General features: G+C 37.5%; 1 protein-coding gene across 2 annotated transcripts in view; it reads left to right on the plus strand.

Moving 5' to 3' along the window:
* The window catches only part of LOC120865179 (plasminogen receptor (KT)), a 36,046-nt gene extending 19,651 nt beyond the window's left edge, over positions 1-16,395 (plus strand). For both annotated transcript variants that reach the window (XM_040242307.1, XM_040242232.1), the window contains 3 exons: positions 10,550-10,680; positions 11,261-11,370; positions 16,007-16,395. In XM_040242307.1, the coding sequence (XP_040098241.1) occupies positions 10,550-10,680; positions 11,261-11,370; positions 16,007-16,128 (363 nt within the window). In that variant the 3' untranslated portion in view covers positions 16,129-16,395. The remainder of the gene's footprint in view (positions 1-10,549; positions 10,681-11,260; positions 11,371-16,006) is intronic.
* Positions 16,396-18,281: the final 1,886 nt, after the last annotated feature.

Genomic DNA, 18,281 nt, shown 5'->3' on the forward strand with positions numbered 1-18,281 from the left:
TGCTTGATTTTTTTTTTTTTTTACCTTCTAGATAAGAAGGCTTAAGATCTCCAATCATGGGAAACACTCCAACTTTCTGGCAGTACCCAGTTCAAACGATCTTTGAACCTCCCCCAGATCACTTGGCATAAGTCTATATGGTATAAATCTTTTTCTAATACCTTCTCACTGAGACTCCTCACAGTTCCCACAGTATGTGTCTCCTTCACTGCAGCAGGTCCATGACATTTTTTTTTAACTAGAGGCATGTTCCTGGTAGTCTTTAGCTGGAGGACACTGATATCATTATGATAATATAAGTATCTACTGTTTATTTAGCACTTACTATGTGCCTTAGCATTGTTCTAAACTTTTGTGTATATTAATACCTGTAAGAATTGATGCTTTTGAACTGTGGTGTTGGAGAAGACTCATGAGTCCCTTGGACAGCAAGGAGATCCAACCAGTCCATCCTAAAGGAAATCAGTCCTGAATATTCATTGGAAGGACTGATGCTAAAGCTGAAACTCCAATAATTTGGCCACCTCATGCCAAGACCTGACTCATTGGAAAAGACCCTGATGCTGAGAAAGATTGAAGGTGGGAGGAGAAGGGGACAACAGAGGATGAGATGGCTGGATGGCATCATCGACTCAATGGACATGAGTCTGGGAGTTGGTGATAGACAGGGAGGCCTGGCATGTAGCAGTCCATGGGGTCACAAAGAGTTGGACATGACTGAGCGACTGAACGGAACTTAACTGAATCTTTGTTACACATCATGAAATAAGCATGATAATCCCATTTTGTTGATGAGGAAACTGAAGCACAGGGGGGTTGAATACATGGTATTCCTGTTTCCCTGAAGAAGGACATTCCCTTTAAGTCTTTAAGCTACAGAACAGGCCAATAAAACACTTCATTTGTCTATCATCTCTAGGACTGAAAGCTAGTCTATTTCCCTAGGAGAAGATCCTTTACTCTTGCCCATTTTAAGCCAAAATATCAAGAGCTGGAGGGAAAGAGTAAAAGAGTGAGCTTGTTGCTGAAGAACATTTACTTTCTTCACTGTAAAACACGATCTCCTGCCAAGAACAATGATTGGATTTACACAGGCTTTATGATAGTCTTCATGTAGCCTGTGATATTTGAACACTTACTATGTGACAGGCATAGTTTCAGATGTTTACTAGTCAATATAATTAATCTCTCAGTCTTCATCACACTCACTTTCTCAGCAGCTCTTGACATGGTTGATCACTGATCACTCCTTGAAGCACATCCTTTAGTCCCTTTCTGGGAAAGCATTTCTTGGTTCCCGTCCTATTTCCCTGACCACACTAGCTTAGACCCCTTTGCCTCCTCTTCTCCCTGACTCCTGTACATTCCTGGAGTAGCCCTGATTTAGATCACACTTGTCCTCTCTTCTGCATCTACACCCACTTCCTAGGGGAGCTTGTCTAGTCTCATAATTTCAAACACCAGCTATATAACTGATGACTTCAAATTTCTATTGCTAGCCCAGACTTTGGCTATAGCTACAGACTGCCTACTTGACATAGCCACCTGTATATCCACAAACATCTCAAATTAACATATGCAAACCCCAGTTCCTCATTTTGACCCCATTCTCATCCACCAGATCTACTCTTCCTACAGGCTTCTCCATCTCCATAAGTGGCACCAGTATGCTGTGCTCAGGCTAATACAAACCTGGGATCCCTTCTTACTCTTTCCCTTCTCTCACATCCTTTTATTCAGTCCATTAGAAAACAATCTTTAGTTCTAAATTCCAAACATTTCCACAATGCAACCACTTTGTATCTCCACTGCTATCACTCTACTCCAGCCCCCCATCTTTTCCTTGGATTAGTGCTAGTCTCCCAGTGGCTTTCGCAGTTTTTACCCTGTTCCCTTACAACCTCTTATTTTCTTCTGAAGTATATCATAGACACAGTAAAGTGTACAGATCTTGTGTATAGAGGTCAATGAATTTCTAAATACATTTATGCCTATATAATTACCATCCAGATCAATATATATAACATTTGCAACCTAGGAGGCTTCCTCCTGCCTCTCCTACTGTTCAAAGCAGCCACTATCTGGATCTCTGCCTCCATAGATTAATTTTGCCATTTTTAATGCTTCATATATATGGGATCATCCTCTGGAAGAGGGCATGGCAACCTAGTCTAGTATTCTTGCCTGGAGAATCCCATGGAAGGAAGATCCTGGGGGGCTACAGTCCATAGGGTTGAAAGAGTTGGATGAGACTGAAGCAACCTAGCATGCACGCATGCATATATAGGATCATACAGCGTGTATTCTTTTTTTTTCTTAAGTTCATGTCTGTGAGGTTTGTCCACATTGTTACTTGTAGCAGTAATTCATTCTTTTTCCATGGTTTTTAGTATTCCATTATACAAATATATCATAATTTATGTATCCATCCTACTGTTAATGGATATTTAGATGGATTCATTTGGATCTATTATGAGCATTGCTGCGAGTGGTAAAAATATGTGTTCATGGGTTTTAGGTACATGATATTCTTAAAAGTCAGACTGCTCTGTTAAAATGTTAAACCACACTTCTGGTTCAGAGCACTCCAGTAGCTTCCCATCTTCCTTAGAATTTTTACTAAAATTCCAGCAAAGGCCTATAAGATCTACACTGTACTCAAATATGGTCTATTTTCTAAAAACAGCAACATAGGATCTGATTAGAAATACAGAATCATGTGTCCTTCCTTGTCTTACTGAATCAGAATCTGCTTTTAACACATCCCCAAATGATTCATATGCATGTTAGAGCTTGAGAAGCACTGCCCTGGGTGATCTATCTCTTACAGTCACCTCTGACTGCACCTTCTATCACTTTCCCCCTTGCTCATTCCATTCTGGCCACACTTAGCTACTTGTTAGACACCTCAGACACGCTCCTTATTGAGGGGTGATGTGAGCAGGACCTAGTCAACAGTTTCTTTTCCTGACCCAGTTGTAGGCTTATCATGTGACCTTAATTTCCTAGTATGGTATCTAACTTCTTTATACTCATAAAGAATGAACCCAGAGTATAATGCTAAGTGAAGGACATGGGAAGACTAAGATTAAGTAGTGGTGATGGGGATAAGGAAAGAAACAGATCTCAAGGGAAAAATGCATATATAGCCAAGGACACACACACACACATATGATAGGCTGAAAGATTTTTCCATGTCAGAATAAATAGCTGCATAGGAATAATTATGATGATGATACAAATAACAGAAAAAAACAACCATTTTTCATTAAGTCTTGACTTGACCTGAAAGTGGAATTGACAGATCAAGGGGTAGGTGTATTTTAAATTTTAATGTTATTGTTTAGTCACTAAGTCATGTCCAACTCTTTTGTGACCCCATAGACTGTAGCTAGCCAGGCTTCTCTGTCCATGGGATATCCCAGGCAAGAATACTAGAGTGAGTTGCCTTTTCCTTCTCCAGGGGATCTTCCTGACCCAGAGACTGAACCCATGTCTGCTGCTTGGCAAGTGGATTTTTACCACTGAGCTACCTGGGAAGTCTAAATTTTAATAGATGTTTCTGAATTCAGCCATGCTGCTGCTGCTAAGTCGCATCAATTGTGTCCGACTCTGTGCAACCCCATAGACCCCTGTCTATGGGGGTCAGCCCACCAGGCTCCGCCGTCCCTGGGATTCTCCAGGCAAGAACACTGGAGTGGGTTGCCATTTCCTTCTCCAATGCATGAAAGTGAAAAGTGAAAGTGAAGTTGCTCAGTCATGTCTGACTCAGCGACCCCATGGACTGCAGCTTACCAGGCTTTTCCGTCCATGGGATTTTCCATGCAAGAATACTGGAGTGTTGCCAGTACTGGAACACTGGCATTGCCTTCTCTGGAATTCAGCCATGGGGCTCTATTATTTTTACATGTTATTCTCATTAAAATTGTAGTCCTCATGACAACCCAGTAAGGTAGTTACTATTACTTTCTATATTTTATAGATGAAGAAACTGAGCTACAAAGAAATTAAGTGATTTGCCCAAGGACACAGTGTTGTAAGTGTGACATTAGTACTCACTGCAGGCAGTCTGATTGCAGGGCTCACACACATTCTTAACCCTTTCATCATGCTCCTTCATGCAACCATCACCACCATCCATCTTTTTCCATTTTCCCAACTGAAATTCTGTACTCATCAAACAGTATCTCTCGACTCCCTCTCTCCCCAAACCCTGGCAATCATCATTCTACTTTCTGTCTCTATGAATTTGACTCCTCAGGGTACCTCATATTACTGGAGTTTTATAACATTTGCTATTTTGTGATTGGCTTATTTCAACTGGCACAATGTCCTTGAGTTTCTTCCATGTTGGAGCATGTTTAGAATTTTTCTCCTTTTTAAGGTTAAATAATATTTCATGTATATGTCTTGTTTTGTTTATTCATTCATCTGTTGGTGGCCTTTTGGGTTACTCCCACTTTTTTGGCTATTGTGAATAATGCTGCAATGAACTTGGGTATGTATGTATTTATTCAAGTCCCTGCTTCCGTTGCTTTTCGGTATACACCCAGAAGTGGAATTGCTGGATCAAATGATAATTCTGTGTTTAATTATTTTAAGGAATTGCCATACCATTTTCTGTGGCAGCTGCGCCATTTTACATTCCCATCAGCAATGTACAAGGGTTCCACTTTTTCCACATCTTTGCCCCATGCCAATGCTTGTTTTCTGTTGTTGTTCTTCTTCTTCATAGTAGCCATCCTAATAGGAGTGAAGCAGCGAATTTTTTGTTTTTCATGAATAAAATCTGTTCATCTTTTTTTTCATGTTTCTTGTTTTCCTTGGAAAGGTCTTTGACTTCCTAAGGATACACAAGCAGTCTTCAAATTTTCCTTATAATACATGTATCACTTCATTTGGTACATTTGGGGCTTTGATTCACTTGGAATTCATTTTCTATTTAAGATAGGGAGAGCTAACTGAGAGTCAGTGATGCCAATGTCATTCTTGACAGTTCATGCCTTTCCCTTTCTACCATTCTGTCTTTCCTATGGCTCCTCTGCCCCCCAGACCCATCACCAATACTGAGCCACTATTGTTTTTAATATTTCCTATCCTTGCTTGCTAATCAGTACTATCAAATTAGACTTCAGTTTTTATCACAAGAAAGTGAGTATGAATAAACGGCACATAATAAAAAATGTACCTCTTGTGAAAATAAAATATTCAGAAGGATTATAAAAGAAAATCTTATGGCTGTTATCATTTGTCTTATATATTGAGGTGCTCCTATGTTCAGTTCAGTTCAGTCGCTCAGTCATGTCCGACTCTTTGTGACCCCATGAATCGCAGCACACCAGGCCTCCCTGTCCATTACCATCTCCTGGAGTTCACTCAAACTCATGTCCATCGAGTTGGTGATGCCATCCAGCCATCTCATCCCCTGTTGTCTCCTTTTCCTCCTGCCCTCAATCCCTCCCAGCATCAGTCTTTTCCAATGAGTCAACTCTTCACATGAGGTGGCCAAAGTACTGGAGTTTCAGCTTTGGCATCATTCCTTCCAAAGAACAACCAGGGCTAATCTCCTTCAGAATGGACTGGTTGCATCTCCTTGCAGTCCAAGGGACTCTCAAGAGTCTTCTCCAACACCACAGTTCAAAAGCATCAATTCTTTGGCGCTCGGCTTTCTTCACAGTTCAACTCTTGCATCCATACATGACCACTGGAAAAACCATAGCCTTGACTAGACGGACCTTAGTTGACAAAGTAATGTCTCTGCTTTTCAATATGCTATCTAGGTTGGTCATAACTTGTTGGATACATATATATTTACAATTGTTGTCTTCTTGGATTGATCCCTTGATCATTATGTAGTGTCTTTCTTTGTTTCTTATAGCAGCCTGTGAAGTCTGTTTTGTCTGATATAGTATTACTACTGCAGCTTTTTTTGATTTCCATTTGCATGGAATACCTCTTTCCATTCTCTCACTTTCAGTGTGTGAAAAATTGTTTTAAGTTGTTGGTCTTTTAATTTTAAATGCATTTCCAATATCCTGCATATGGACTCTCTTCTTCTCACAGTTTTTCATTTTGATATCATATTTGTGTGTGGATTATTTCCTGCTTTTACTTTATGTTTATCTCTTTATGTACTCAATTGATCAGTCATGTCCTATTCTTTGTGACCCCATGGACTGTAGCCCGCCAGGTTCCTTTGCCCATGGAATTTTCCAGGCAAGAATACGCGATTGGGAGTGCCATTTCCTATTCCAGGGCATCTTCCCAACCCAGGGGTTGAACCCACATCTCTTGTGTCTCCTGCATCAGCAGGTGGATTCTTTACCACTAACGCCACCTGAGAAGCTCCAGGTGTATCTTGACTGGTGAGCTTTCTCATTCATAAGTTTCTTGTTTTTAGTTGTAGCTTTTTATTTTTCCTCTGGCTTGGTGGTGCTGAATTTTCTTTGCTTTGTCTGTAAAGCTTTTGATTTCTCTGTTGAATCTGAATGAAAGCCTTGCTGGGTAGAATATTCTGGGTAAAGTATCCTTGGTTGTAGGTTTTTCCCTTTCTTCACCTTAAATATTTCATGCTACTTTGTTCTGGCATGCAGAATTTCTGCTGAAAAATCATCTGGTAATCTCATGGGGGTTCCCTTGTATGTTATTTGTTGTTTTTCTCTTGTGGCTTTTAATATTTTCTCTTTGTTTATAATTTTTCAATTTAATTAATATGTGTCTCAGAAATATGGATCAATGGAACAGGAGAGAAAGCCCATAAATGAACTGACACACCTATGGTCAATTAATGTACAACATAGGAGACAAGAATATACAATGGAGAAAATACAGTATCTTCAATAAGTAGTGCTAGAAAAACATGACAGCTACATATAAAAGAATGAAATTAGAACATTCTCTAACACCATACACAAAAATAAACTCAAAATGTAAGACCGATACTATAAAACTCTTAAAGGAAAATTTAGCCAGAACATTCTTTGACATAAATTACAGTCTTTTTTGACTTGATCCACCTCCTACAGCAATGAATATTAAAAACAAAAATAAACAAATGGGACCTAAGTAAACCTAAAAACTTTGGCACAGCAAAGGAAACCATAAACAAAATGAAAAAACAACCGACTGAATGGGAGGAAATATTTGCAAATGATGTGACTGACAGGGATTAACCTCTACAATATACAAATAGCTCATGCACCTTAATATCAAAAAACAAACAACCAAATCAAAAAATGGGTAGAAGAGCTAAATAGACGTTTCTCCAAAGAAAACATACAGATGGACAAAAAGCACATGAAGAGATGCTCAATGAAGCTAATTAGAGAAATGCAAATCAAAACAACAAGGAGGTATATCACCTTACACCAGTCAGAATGACCATCATCAAAAAGTCTACAAGAAATAAATGCTGGGGAGGGTGTAGAGAAAAGAGAACCCTCCTACATTGGGGATAGGACTGTAAATTGGTATAGCCACTATAGGTTCCTTAAAAAACTAAAAGTAGAACTATCATATGATCCAGGGATCCCAGTCATGGGCATATAACTATCCAGAGAAAACCATAATTCAAAAAGATACATTCATCCTAATGTACATTGCAGCACTATTTATTAATACAATAGCCAAGACATGGAAGCAACCTAAATGTCCAATGAGAGAGGAATGGATAAAGATGTGGTATTGTATATAATGGAATATTACTTAGCCACACTAAAGAATGAAATAATGCCATTCACAGCAACATGGATGGACATAGAGAAGTAAGTCACACAGAGAAAAACAAATATCATGATGTCAATTATATGTGGGATCTAAAAAAAAAATGAGACAAATTCATTTACAAAACAGAAACAGACACACAAACTAAGAAAATAAACTTATGGTTACCACAGGGGAAAGGAGGGGGGAGGGATAAATTAGGAGTTTGAGATTACCCTATATACACTACTATATATAAAACAGATAATCAACAAGGACCTATTCTATAGTACAGGAAACTTAATAGTCTATAATAATCTAAATGAAAAAGAATCTGATAAAGAATGTATGTGTGTATATACATATATATAACTGAATCACTTTGAATCACTTTGCTGTACATCTGAAACTAATACAACATTGTAAATCAACTATAAAAAATTTTTTAAAGAAATAACTAAAACAATTATGTTTACAAAAAGGCTGTGTGAAAATGCATATAGCACAAAAAATCTTATAACATAAAACTCTAATTACACTTACGTTTGTTTCTCAGTTTGACCTTTCTCTCCCTCTCTGTAGCTATTCAGTTTAGGTTTTTATTTAGCATTGTCTTTGAAAAGAAATGACTGCTCACTAGAGGGGTTAAACAGCAGCAAATCTAAGATTTATTGGTCATGACTGGGTCAGGCTCACTTTTCTGCAGAACTCTTAGATCCATACAAATTAGAACAGGAGAACATGCAAAAATAATATCTTTTTCAATTTCAGGAATTAACCATTATTTTCTTATAATAGTGAAATATTTTATTTTTAAATTGCATGTGTACGTAAATATCAGAAGTATCTTTTCCCAGAAATGGATAACTACATAATGAATTCTTCCTACAATCTGCTTTTGTTTTCATTTTTAAATCAAGCTTAAAGAATCAATTTCTAATTTAAATGCTTGTCTAAAATTTCAATTCCCTGGAGAAGGAAATGGCAACCCACTCCAGTATTCATGCCTGGAAAATCCTATGGACTGAGGAGCCTGGTGGGCTACAGTCCATGGGGTCGCAAAGAGTTGGACACGACTGAGCGACTTCACCTCACCTCACTTCACTTCAAAATTCAATTAGAACTGGAAATGATTGCACCATGAATTCTTCCCATTAACAATTTTTATATACCAGACTAACCTTCTAATGTTAACTGGATTCTGATTTTAGCTGCTGTAAAATGTATTTTTGTTCTTAATGAGAGAATCTCCAGATTAACAGCCATCCAAGCTGAGCTCCCAAAATATTTTGCAAAACTGATGAGCTAACATTTGAGCATTGTTTAAAATAAAACAGATCAGCTCAACCCACCCTTTTAACAAAAAATTTTCTGTGGTATATACTGTACCTCCTTAGGGCAAATAAGGTATAATACTCAAGGAGGGTGATATGAGTATTAGGGATAGGAGTGAGTGAAGAGAAATTGGAAAAATTTAAAGAGAAAAAAGCAGTTATCTTCCTCACTTCCTGACACTGCAAGGAAAATTTTCATGGTGTGTTTTAGTAAGAAAATAGAAAATGTATGGAATATAAAGCTTAAAAGTAATTATTTATGATAAGGGATATATAAGTAATCATGGTTATCTAAATACCAGACCACCTTACCTGCCTCCTGAGAAATCTGTATGCAGGTCAAGAAGCAACAGTTAGAACCAGACACAGAGCAGCAGACTGGTTCCAAATCAGGAAAGGAGTACGTCAAGGCTGTATATTGTCACCCTGCTTATTTAACTTATATGCAGAGTACATCATGTGACATGCTGGGCCGGATGAAGCACAAGCTGGAATCAAGATTGCTGGGAGAAATATCAATAACCTCAGATATGCAGATGACACCACACATGGCAGAAAGCAAAGAACTAAAGAGCCTCTTGATGAAAGTGAAAGAGGAGAGTGAAAAAGTTGGCTTAAAACTCAACATTCAGAAAACCAAGATCTTGGCATCTGGCTCCATCACTTCATGGCAAAAGATGGCAAAACAATGAAAACAGTGAGAGATTTTATTTTGGGGGGCTTCAAAATCACTGCAGATGGTGACTGCAGCCAAGAAATTAAAAGACACTTGCTCCTTGGAAGAAAAGCTATGACCAACCTAGATAGCATATTAACAAGCAGAGACATTACTTTGCCAACAAAGGTCCGTCTAGTCAAAGCTATGGTTTTTCCAGTAGTCATGTATGGATGTGAGAGTTGGACTATAAAGAAAGTTGAGCACTGAAGAATTGATGCTTTTGATCTGTGGTGCTGGATAAGACTCTTTGAGAGTCCCTTGGACTGCAAGGAGATCCAACCGGTCCATCCTAAAGGAAATCAGTCCTGAATATAAATTGGAAGGACTGATGCTGAAGCTGAAACTGCAATACTTTGGCCACCTGCTGGGAATAACTGACTCATTGGAAAAGACCCTGATGCTGGGAAAGATTGAAGGCAGGAGGAGAAGGGGATGACAGAGGATGAGATGTTTGGATGGCATCACCGACTCAATGGACATGAGTTTCAGCAAGCTCAGGGAGTTGGTGATGGACAGGGAAGCCTGGTGTGCTACAGCCCATGGGGTTGCAAAAAGTTGGACACAACTGAGCGACTGAACTGAACTGGTATAAATAATGCCAAACCATGTTTTTTCTTCCCTCTTTGATAAATACAAAAATGGAATATGTTATTATAAAATTATTTATAGTTATAAATTATATAATATATAAATAATATAAATTTTAAGAAAGAAAATGCACTGGAAAAGCAGATTACTAACTCTGTGCTCAGATTCAAATATGTATAACCATACTTTTGTCTTTTATTTTGTTCAGCTGGAAAGGCAGCTAATAATGCAGAATGAAATGAGAGAAAGACAAATGGCTATGCAGATTGCTTGGTCTCGGGAATTCCTCAAATATTTTGGAACTTTTTTTGGCATTACAGCCGTCTCTTTAACAGCGGGGTATGTTTACTATTTATTTAAAAATTTTCTTCCATTTCTTTTTGTCTTGCCATGATTATATTATTAAGTTGGCCAAATAGGACTTTGACATAAATAGTCTAACACATGTATGTCAACAAAGTAACTCTTATAGCTTAGTGCTTGGGGGTAACTCTGTAGAACAAGGATAGTAATAGTTAATTCTGCCTTTAGTTTCTTAGATTTCTCCTGTACCTTTCTCCATTTTACAATATAAGTAAGGGAGAGGACTGACTTTACGCCAAGATAGAAGGTCTCTACAAATTCATCTCCACAATCCCTAAGGGATAAATATCAATACTTACATATTTTTAAAATGAGTAATATGAGCCCCAACATCAAATAAAGATGAACAAATCATAGGCTCATACACCCTACCAGAGAACTGCAGAATCTGCTGAGGAATTATGAATAAGGAAATCCTATCTCCATAGAGAATTAAGTACCTTCTGAAATGTAGGATATTCTTCCAAAGAGCAGGTAACTTTTTTGTTTTTTGAGTACAGAGATATGTATTTACAGGTTTTTCTTTTATATTAATTATTTTTTGTTCTTGAATCAGAGCAATTAAAGGGAAGAAGCCCGTCCTCATCTTTCCTATGGTTCCATTAGGCTTTGTCCTTGCCTACCAGTATGACATGGGCTATGGAACCCTTATACACAGAATGAAAGGTAAGTCTTTGGTAAACCAGAGTCTCAATTTCTGATTCATTTTTTGGTTCAAGGATCTAGTCCTCCCAGCTCTCCCTGAGCTACCATTGACCAATATTTCTGCCCCCTCTTACATAGCTCACAAGAGCCAACTGTCAAATGTTTAGGAATTTTGTAAGCTGTTTGTTAAATACAGTCATTATTAAAAATTAAATGATATAAACTAACACAACACTGTAAATCAACTATACTAAAAAAAATTAAAGTACATAAACTTACAATTCAATAAATTACAGAAAATAAATAGTTTGAATTATATAAGAAACATTAATACATACTCAGAACTTATCAGTCTCTAATTTTACTATTATCTATACTCTGAAGTTATGTATATCTCTTCAAGTTATGTATATCTACTGTATCTGTATCTGGAAATGGTACAGTATATAGACACAATAAAATACAGATGCAACTCTGACTTCCATGCCATCCCACTGGCATGTCAGCTTAAAGTTGGTCATGGTGGGAGTATTTACACCATGGAAATCTGCAAATCCCAAATTAAGGCTTGACCTACTATTTTGTTGATTGGGATTGATAAACTGTAGTCTACAGGCTGGCCACCTATTTTTTAAAATAAAGTTTTATTGGAACACAGACGTGCCCATTCATTTCTACTTTTCCATTTCCATGTCAGAGATGACTCACTGAAATAGATATGAAAGTGCCCACAAGCCTAAGATGTTTCCTCTCTGGCCTTTTAAGAAATTTTGCCAACCCATGGTCTAGACTTAAAAAAATGATGAAGAAAATGTTATAATGTATATTAATCTTAAAAGTGTACTGCAAAGCCATCATATTGTGAATAACATTTAAAAATTTAGGAAGTGTTCTAATATTTTAAAACTATTATCTGATTCAACAAAGTTCACAGCATTCTCAAACAAGTAAGTTCCAACATTTGTCCTTGTTTCAGTTTTGTCCTACTTATTAACATAAATAAAAACAGCAACCATCATTCATGTTGAATTATACTCTCTCATCAACTGTTATAGGTGAGCTATGGGTAAAAGAGTTCAGCAAAAATCAATAAAACATTCTTTAAGGATCAATTTGCTATATGGAATTCATGATAAAGAGTATTGTATGTGTTATTATTTATAAATTATGTGCTACACACATTTCATATTAGCAAAATTTATAATAAGCTATGTACATAATAAGCTTATACACATTTTTTGTTGTTTTGGGAAGCATGTTGTTAAATATTCACCAGTACCGTGCTGCTTTCACACTGAACTCTGGCTCTCACTGCCCTAGAAAATAGCACGGCTGACACAGATGCCGTTCCTGACCCAGAAAGACAGGGTTTCCCGTCAGTTCAGGATATCTGTGTCTTTGATTCCCACCACCACATACTGCTCATGAGGATAACTATCTCCCTACTCCTGAAGCCTTCAGCCCAGAGCATACTGGAAACAGTGTTTCCCAAGCCTGCATTTTTGGCATCCTGTTCTCTCCTGAGCTGTAGGCTCATGACTATCCCTGAGGCTCTGTAGGGACCGATATGGTATGGGAAAGGAGAAGGTGCAGATTCCTTTGTAGGTATTGGAAGTAGGGAGTAAAACATTTCATTCACAGACTTAGGAAGATAGAGGAATTACATGTTCTTTAAAATTCCCATTTGACAGAGACAATAACTGCAAAAGAAACAACTGATAAAGGATTAATCTCCAAAATATATAAGCAGCTCATGGAGCTTAATACCAGAAAGACAAACAACCCAATCAAAAACTGGTAGGAAGAACTAAATAGACATCTATCCAAAGAAGACATACAGATGGCCAACAAACTCATGAAAAGATGCTCAACAATGCTCATTATTAGAGAAATGCAAATCAGAACTACAGTGAAGTATCACCTCACGCCAGTCAGAATGGCCATCATCAAAAAAATCTACAAACAATAAATGCTGGAATGGGTGTGGAGAAAAGGGGACCCTCTTGCTCTGTAGGTGGGAATGTAAATTGATACAGCCAGTATGGAGAACGGTATGTAGATTCCTTAAGAAAAAAAAAGAAAAAACCTAGGAATAAAACTACCATATGACCCAGCAATCCCACCACTGGGCATATAACCCTGAGAAAACCATAACTGAAAAAGACACATGGACCCCAATATTCATTGCAACACTATTTACAATAGCTGGACATGGAAGCAACCTAGATATACATCAACAGATTAATGGATCAAGAAGTTGTGGTACATATATACAATGCAATACTCCTCAGCCATTAAAAGGAACACATCTGAGGCAGTTCTAGTGAGGTGAATGAACCTAGAGCCCACTATACAGACTGAAGTCAGTCAGAAAGAAAAACAAGTGTCATATATTAATGCATATATATGGAATCTAGAAAAATGATACTAATGAACCTATTTGTAGGGCAGGAATAGAGATACAGACATAGGGAACAGACTCTGGACATAGCAGGGGAAGGAGAGAGTGGGATGTACTGAGAGAGTAGCACTGAAACATATACATTACCTTATGTAAATGAGGTAGCTGATGAGAAGTTGTATAACACAGGGAGCTAAATGTACTCTCTGTGTCAGCCTAGAGGGGTGGGATGAGGTGGAGGGTTGAGGGGGGAGGTTCAAGAGGGAGAGGACATGCACTCTTATGGCTGATTCATGCTGCTCTATGCTGCTGCTGCTACGTTGCTTCAGTCGTGTCCGACTCTGTGCGACCCCGTAGACGGCAGCCCACCAGGCTCCCCCGTCCCTGGGATTCCCAGGCAAGAACACTGGAGTGGGTTGCCATTTCCTTCTCCAATGCATGAAAGTGAAAAGTCAAAGTGAAGTCGCTCAGTCGTGTCCGACTAGTAGCGACCCCATAGACTGCAGCCTTCCAGGCTTCTCTGTCCATGGGATTTTCCAGGCCAGAGTACTGGAGTGGGGTGCCATTGCCTTCTCTATGGCAGAACCCCAAACAATATTGTAGAGCAGTTATCCTTCAATTAAAAATAAATTTTTAAAAATCCCCATTTGAAAACAGAAGTATATTTTTCACAAAGATACTAGGTTAAAATGTCTTCTGGGGTCAGACGTTATTGGTATCACAGATCAGCTATATAGTGGGCTAAGCTGTGTCTTTGGGTTGCCTAGAAATTTATAGCATATATGACTGCGGAAGATGTATTCTGAGTTCTAAAACACTGATCTACAAATTAACTTTTGGAATACAATTCTATTTTACGCTGAAAACTAACTGTACAAATTGATTTACTTATGTTAAAATTCATTTCAGTAACCTGTTCAGTTTCATGTTAGTCATCTGCTTAAGAATTCTTTGGTCTGAGCTCAAATGTGTCTCATTGTTTATATGCACATTAGAATTCTCAGTGCCTCATACAAATTAATATATAGTATTAAGAAATCTCAGCTCTGTTATAGAGCATTCACTTGAAGATATTACTAATGAAGGGAAAATTTATTTTCTAGGAACATTTTGCTTATGCATTTTGGAAATACTTGTATTATAGGCCCTTTAGAATCTATAGAGTATAAAAGTTTAACTTCCAAGATATGTTGTGGAAATGGAAATTTCTTGTTTAAAAAAAAAATTAGAACCCACTAAGAAATTTACCATTAAAAAAAAATATAGACTATAACATATAGCCCTGTTAACTAGTGATCACTCCGAGATACACACTTCCTGTTTAACTGAATTTATCATCAGCCATTCTGTTAACACATACTAAGAATCTGTCATGTGGAAGGTACTCTCACATGGAAACATCTAGTCTGTCGTCAATAGTCTGCAGAATTACATACAATTTTACTATTTTTTTTAATTTACTATTTTAGACTAGGGGCAGGGAACATGTTTGCAGATAGTTGGAATGCTGTGATAATTTATAAATTGTAGCCTGCCCTGTTGGATTTGGAATATAAATTAATTGTGTGTTAAAAGAGGAATACTTAAAGAAAACAATTACCTTTATTCTCAAGGAAAGTACATGGAATATCAACAATATATATTATAATTTTTCAAATATTGCTAATTAGTCTTAAAGAATAAAAATTGGCAAAAGTCACTGGGCCCAAGAAATTACGAGCTATTATTTAAAAGAGGACTTGTTTATAAAAATGTATATATATATGTGTGTGTGTGTGCATTTATTTGGGATATTTATAAGTAGTTTCAAGTCAAAGATTAGCTTTCTTGAAAAATTAGAGTATTTAGTAAACTTTATTTTTTCTCATGTCACTTATAAGAAGGGGCAATAAGAACTTACATGATTTCTCCACCCTAATCCCCTCCTGATACAACTCAAACTTATCATCCTGACTTTCCTTCAAGGAACAAACAATATTATGTGGTATTGTTTCTCTTCTATATTTAAAAATGCTATCCTCTGTCAAATAAAGTCTCTGGAATCTGATGTATCTTATGTATCTGATGTACTCACTATAGTATTTCCTTTGGGAGGTCAGTTCTCCTGGGGACAGTAGGTAAGATATTTAACAGTGAGATCTGGGGGCATGCCTGCATACAGTGTTACAGCATGTCACTGGAATACAGCAAGTAGATCTTCTTACAAAATGCTGATTACCCCTTTGTCACTTTGTACATTTCTGTACTTTATTTAAGGTGAAGCCGAGAACATACTGGAAACAGAAAAGAGTAAGCTGCAGCTGCCAAAAGGAATGATCACTTTTGAAAGCCTTGAAAAAGCAAGAAGGGATCAGAGTAAATTTTTCATAGACAAATGAAATCATGTTTACCCACCAGATCTCAAAACACAGAATTGTTGACTTGAATCATGACCTTTATAACTTTTTAAATGCTTGCGATTTTGATATAATGGATTTCATTTTAAAATAATAATCAAGATGAATTTTGTTAAACTATTTTAAAATAAAATTTATACCATTCACAAAATTATGGAAGTACTCTGAATAACTTTCAGATTTCTTATATATGTGTATGTATCACAAACATCTAAATGTAATGTTATAAAATATATTGTTCTGAATTTCTGAAAGCAAAATTTCTGTTGCTCTCATTTCTCTGTCATACACACTTTCACTATCACATTAATCTCCCCCAGATACTGCTTTTATTTGGATTTTTAAATTGTGTCCTGTCTCCACATGATAGAAAAATACTAATATTAACAATTAACATGTATATTGCACTTGCTATGGCCATACACTCTTTGTTTTGCATAAATTCTTATCCCAACAACCTCATGAGGCAGGCATCATTTCATAGATGTGAAAACTAAGGCATAAAAAAACTGAATTACTTACTCAGGATTATACACAGACAGAACTGAGACATAACCTTAGATGGTTTGCCTCCCGTGTCTACACTCTAAAAGATCTTGAAAAACTTCTGCCTTTAATGCATTCTTGACATGCAAAGAGAGCTGTGAAAGACAAAAGGTAAAAATATTCAAATAATGACTCAGGGTATAGTCGCTAGAGAGGCAAGAAGAAGGCAAGGTTAATTAGGATGCCTACTTTTTTATTTCCACTCACCAGGATATAAAATATTTATATTATATATATTTATTTTATATTATATATTTATATTATAAATATATATTTTTATTTTATAGTATATATTTTATATAATATATAAATATAAATATTTATAAAATATACTCAATTTATGCCGTTTTTACAGGTATAAACCCTACATGTGCTAATTTCAAAATATTAAGACCTACTGTGCATCAGGCACTGTTGTACACACTAGGGCTATATGAGTGAATGTAGAGACAAGGTTGCTATATTCTAGGCAAAGAAGTAAGTTCTAGTGAAGAGTAGGAGATCTGGGGAGAGAATCAATAAACATGAAGATAAGTTCATGTCTAACAGTGACACGTGCAAATAGGATGATAAAAGAATGATAAGAATGTTGGAAGTTACTTTGATCTTGGACAGTAGGGACTGCCTTTCTGCAGATGACACTTGAGCTAAGACTTGAATGAGGCAGCCCTGTGAAGAACATGAATGGGGACAGGGAAGGGATCTCTAGGCAAAGGGAAGAGCCAGAGGAAGGCTCTGAGACTTGGCATGGCCAGAGAATGAAAGGCGGCCAGGGAGAATACCAGAAAATGAAATCTGAAGGGAGAAAACTATTATGAATACAATAGTTGCTACTCTCAAGCATCGCAAGATATAGTTTGAAACAAGAATAGTTGTAGAGAACTTGGGCGAGGTCTTCAAGGATATGTTGATTTTCTCCATGAAGACAAGGAGGTAAAGGGGAGGGGCATTCTGTGCAGAAGACTGATAAAAGGCAGGTCCATGCATGCCAAGTCCAGGGATCTGCTGCTGCTTGTTCAGTTTACCTGGGGCAAGAAGTTCCTCACGTGGGGTACTTGTCATGAAAGGAGCCTGGAGGCACAATTCAGCTCCTCAAAGACCTTGGGTGTAACACTCCATGGTTAGCACTCTACCTTCAGGGTGATGGGCATGAAAGAATCTGCACTGGGGTTTTCCTGGGATCACTCAGTTGCTGAGGGAGGATCCCAGAGCCCAATCAGGGAGGAACTGCAATGGTCACCTGAGCACTCACTGGGGCCCTAATCTGTCTAAGATGTGGCTCTGGGGATGGACTCAGGAAAATGAAAAGGAATAATAACAGGCCTAGGGAGCTAGATGGAGGTTTTAGAGGAAGGAAAAGGTGATCTCTTTTCATTTAATTCACGTGGATTATCTGGGGCCCGTGGAGAACATAGGAAGGAACTAATTGGGAGGCATACTCGTAGTCTAGTGGATATCTAAGATTTAGCACTGGCTTGTAGACCACGTCAGAATTGGGAATCATTAAGTCTTTCTTTCCTTCGTCAGCCGACAAAGGTCCCATCTAGTCAAAGCTATGGTTTTTCTAGTAGTCATGTATGGATGTGAAA

Source organism: Oryx dammah, unplaced genomic scaffold (assembly GCF_014754425.2).
Source record: "Oryx dammah isolate SB20612 unplaced genomic scaffold, SCBI_Odam_1.1 HiC_scaffold_1, whole genome shotgun sequence".
In the NCBI taxonomy this organism is placed as follows: Eukaryota; Metazoa; Chordata; class Mammalia; order Artiodactyla; family Bovidae; genus Oryx; species Oryx dammah.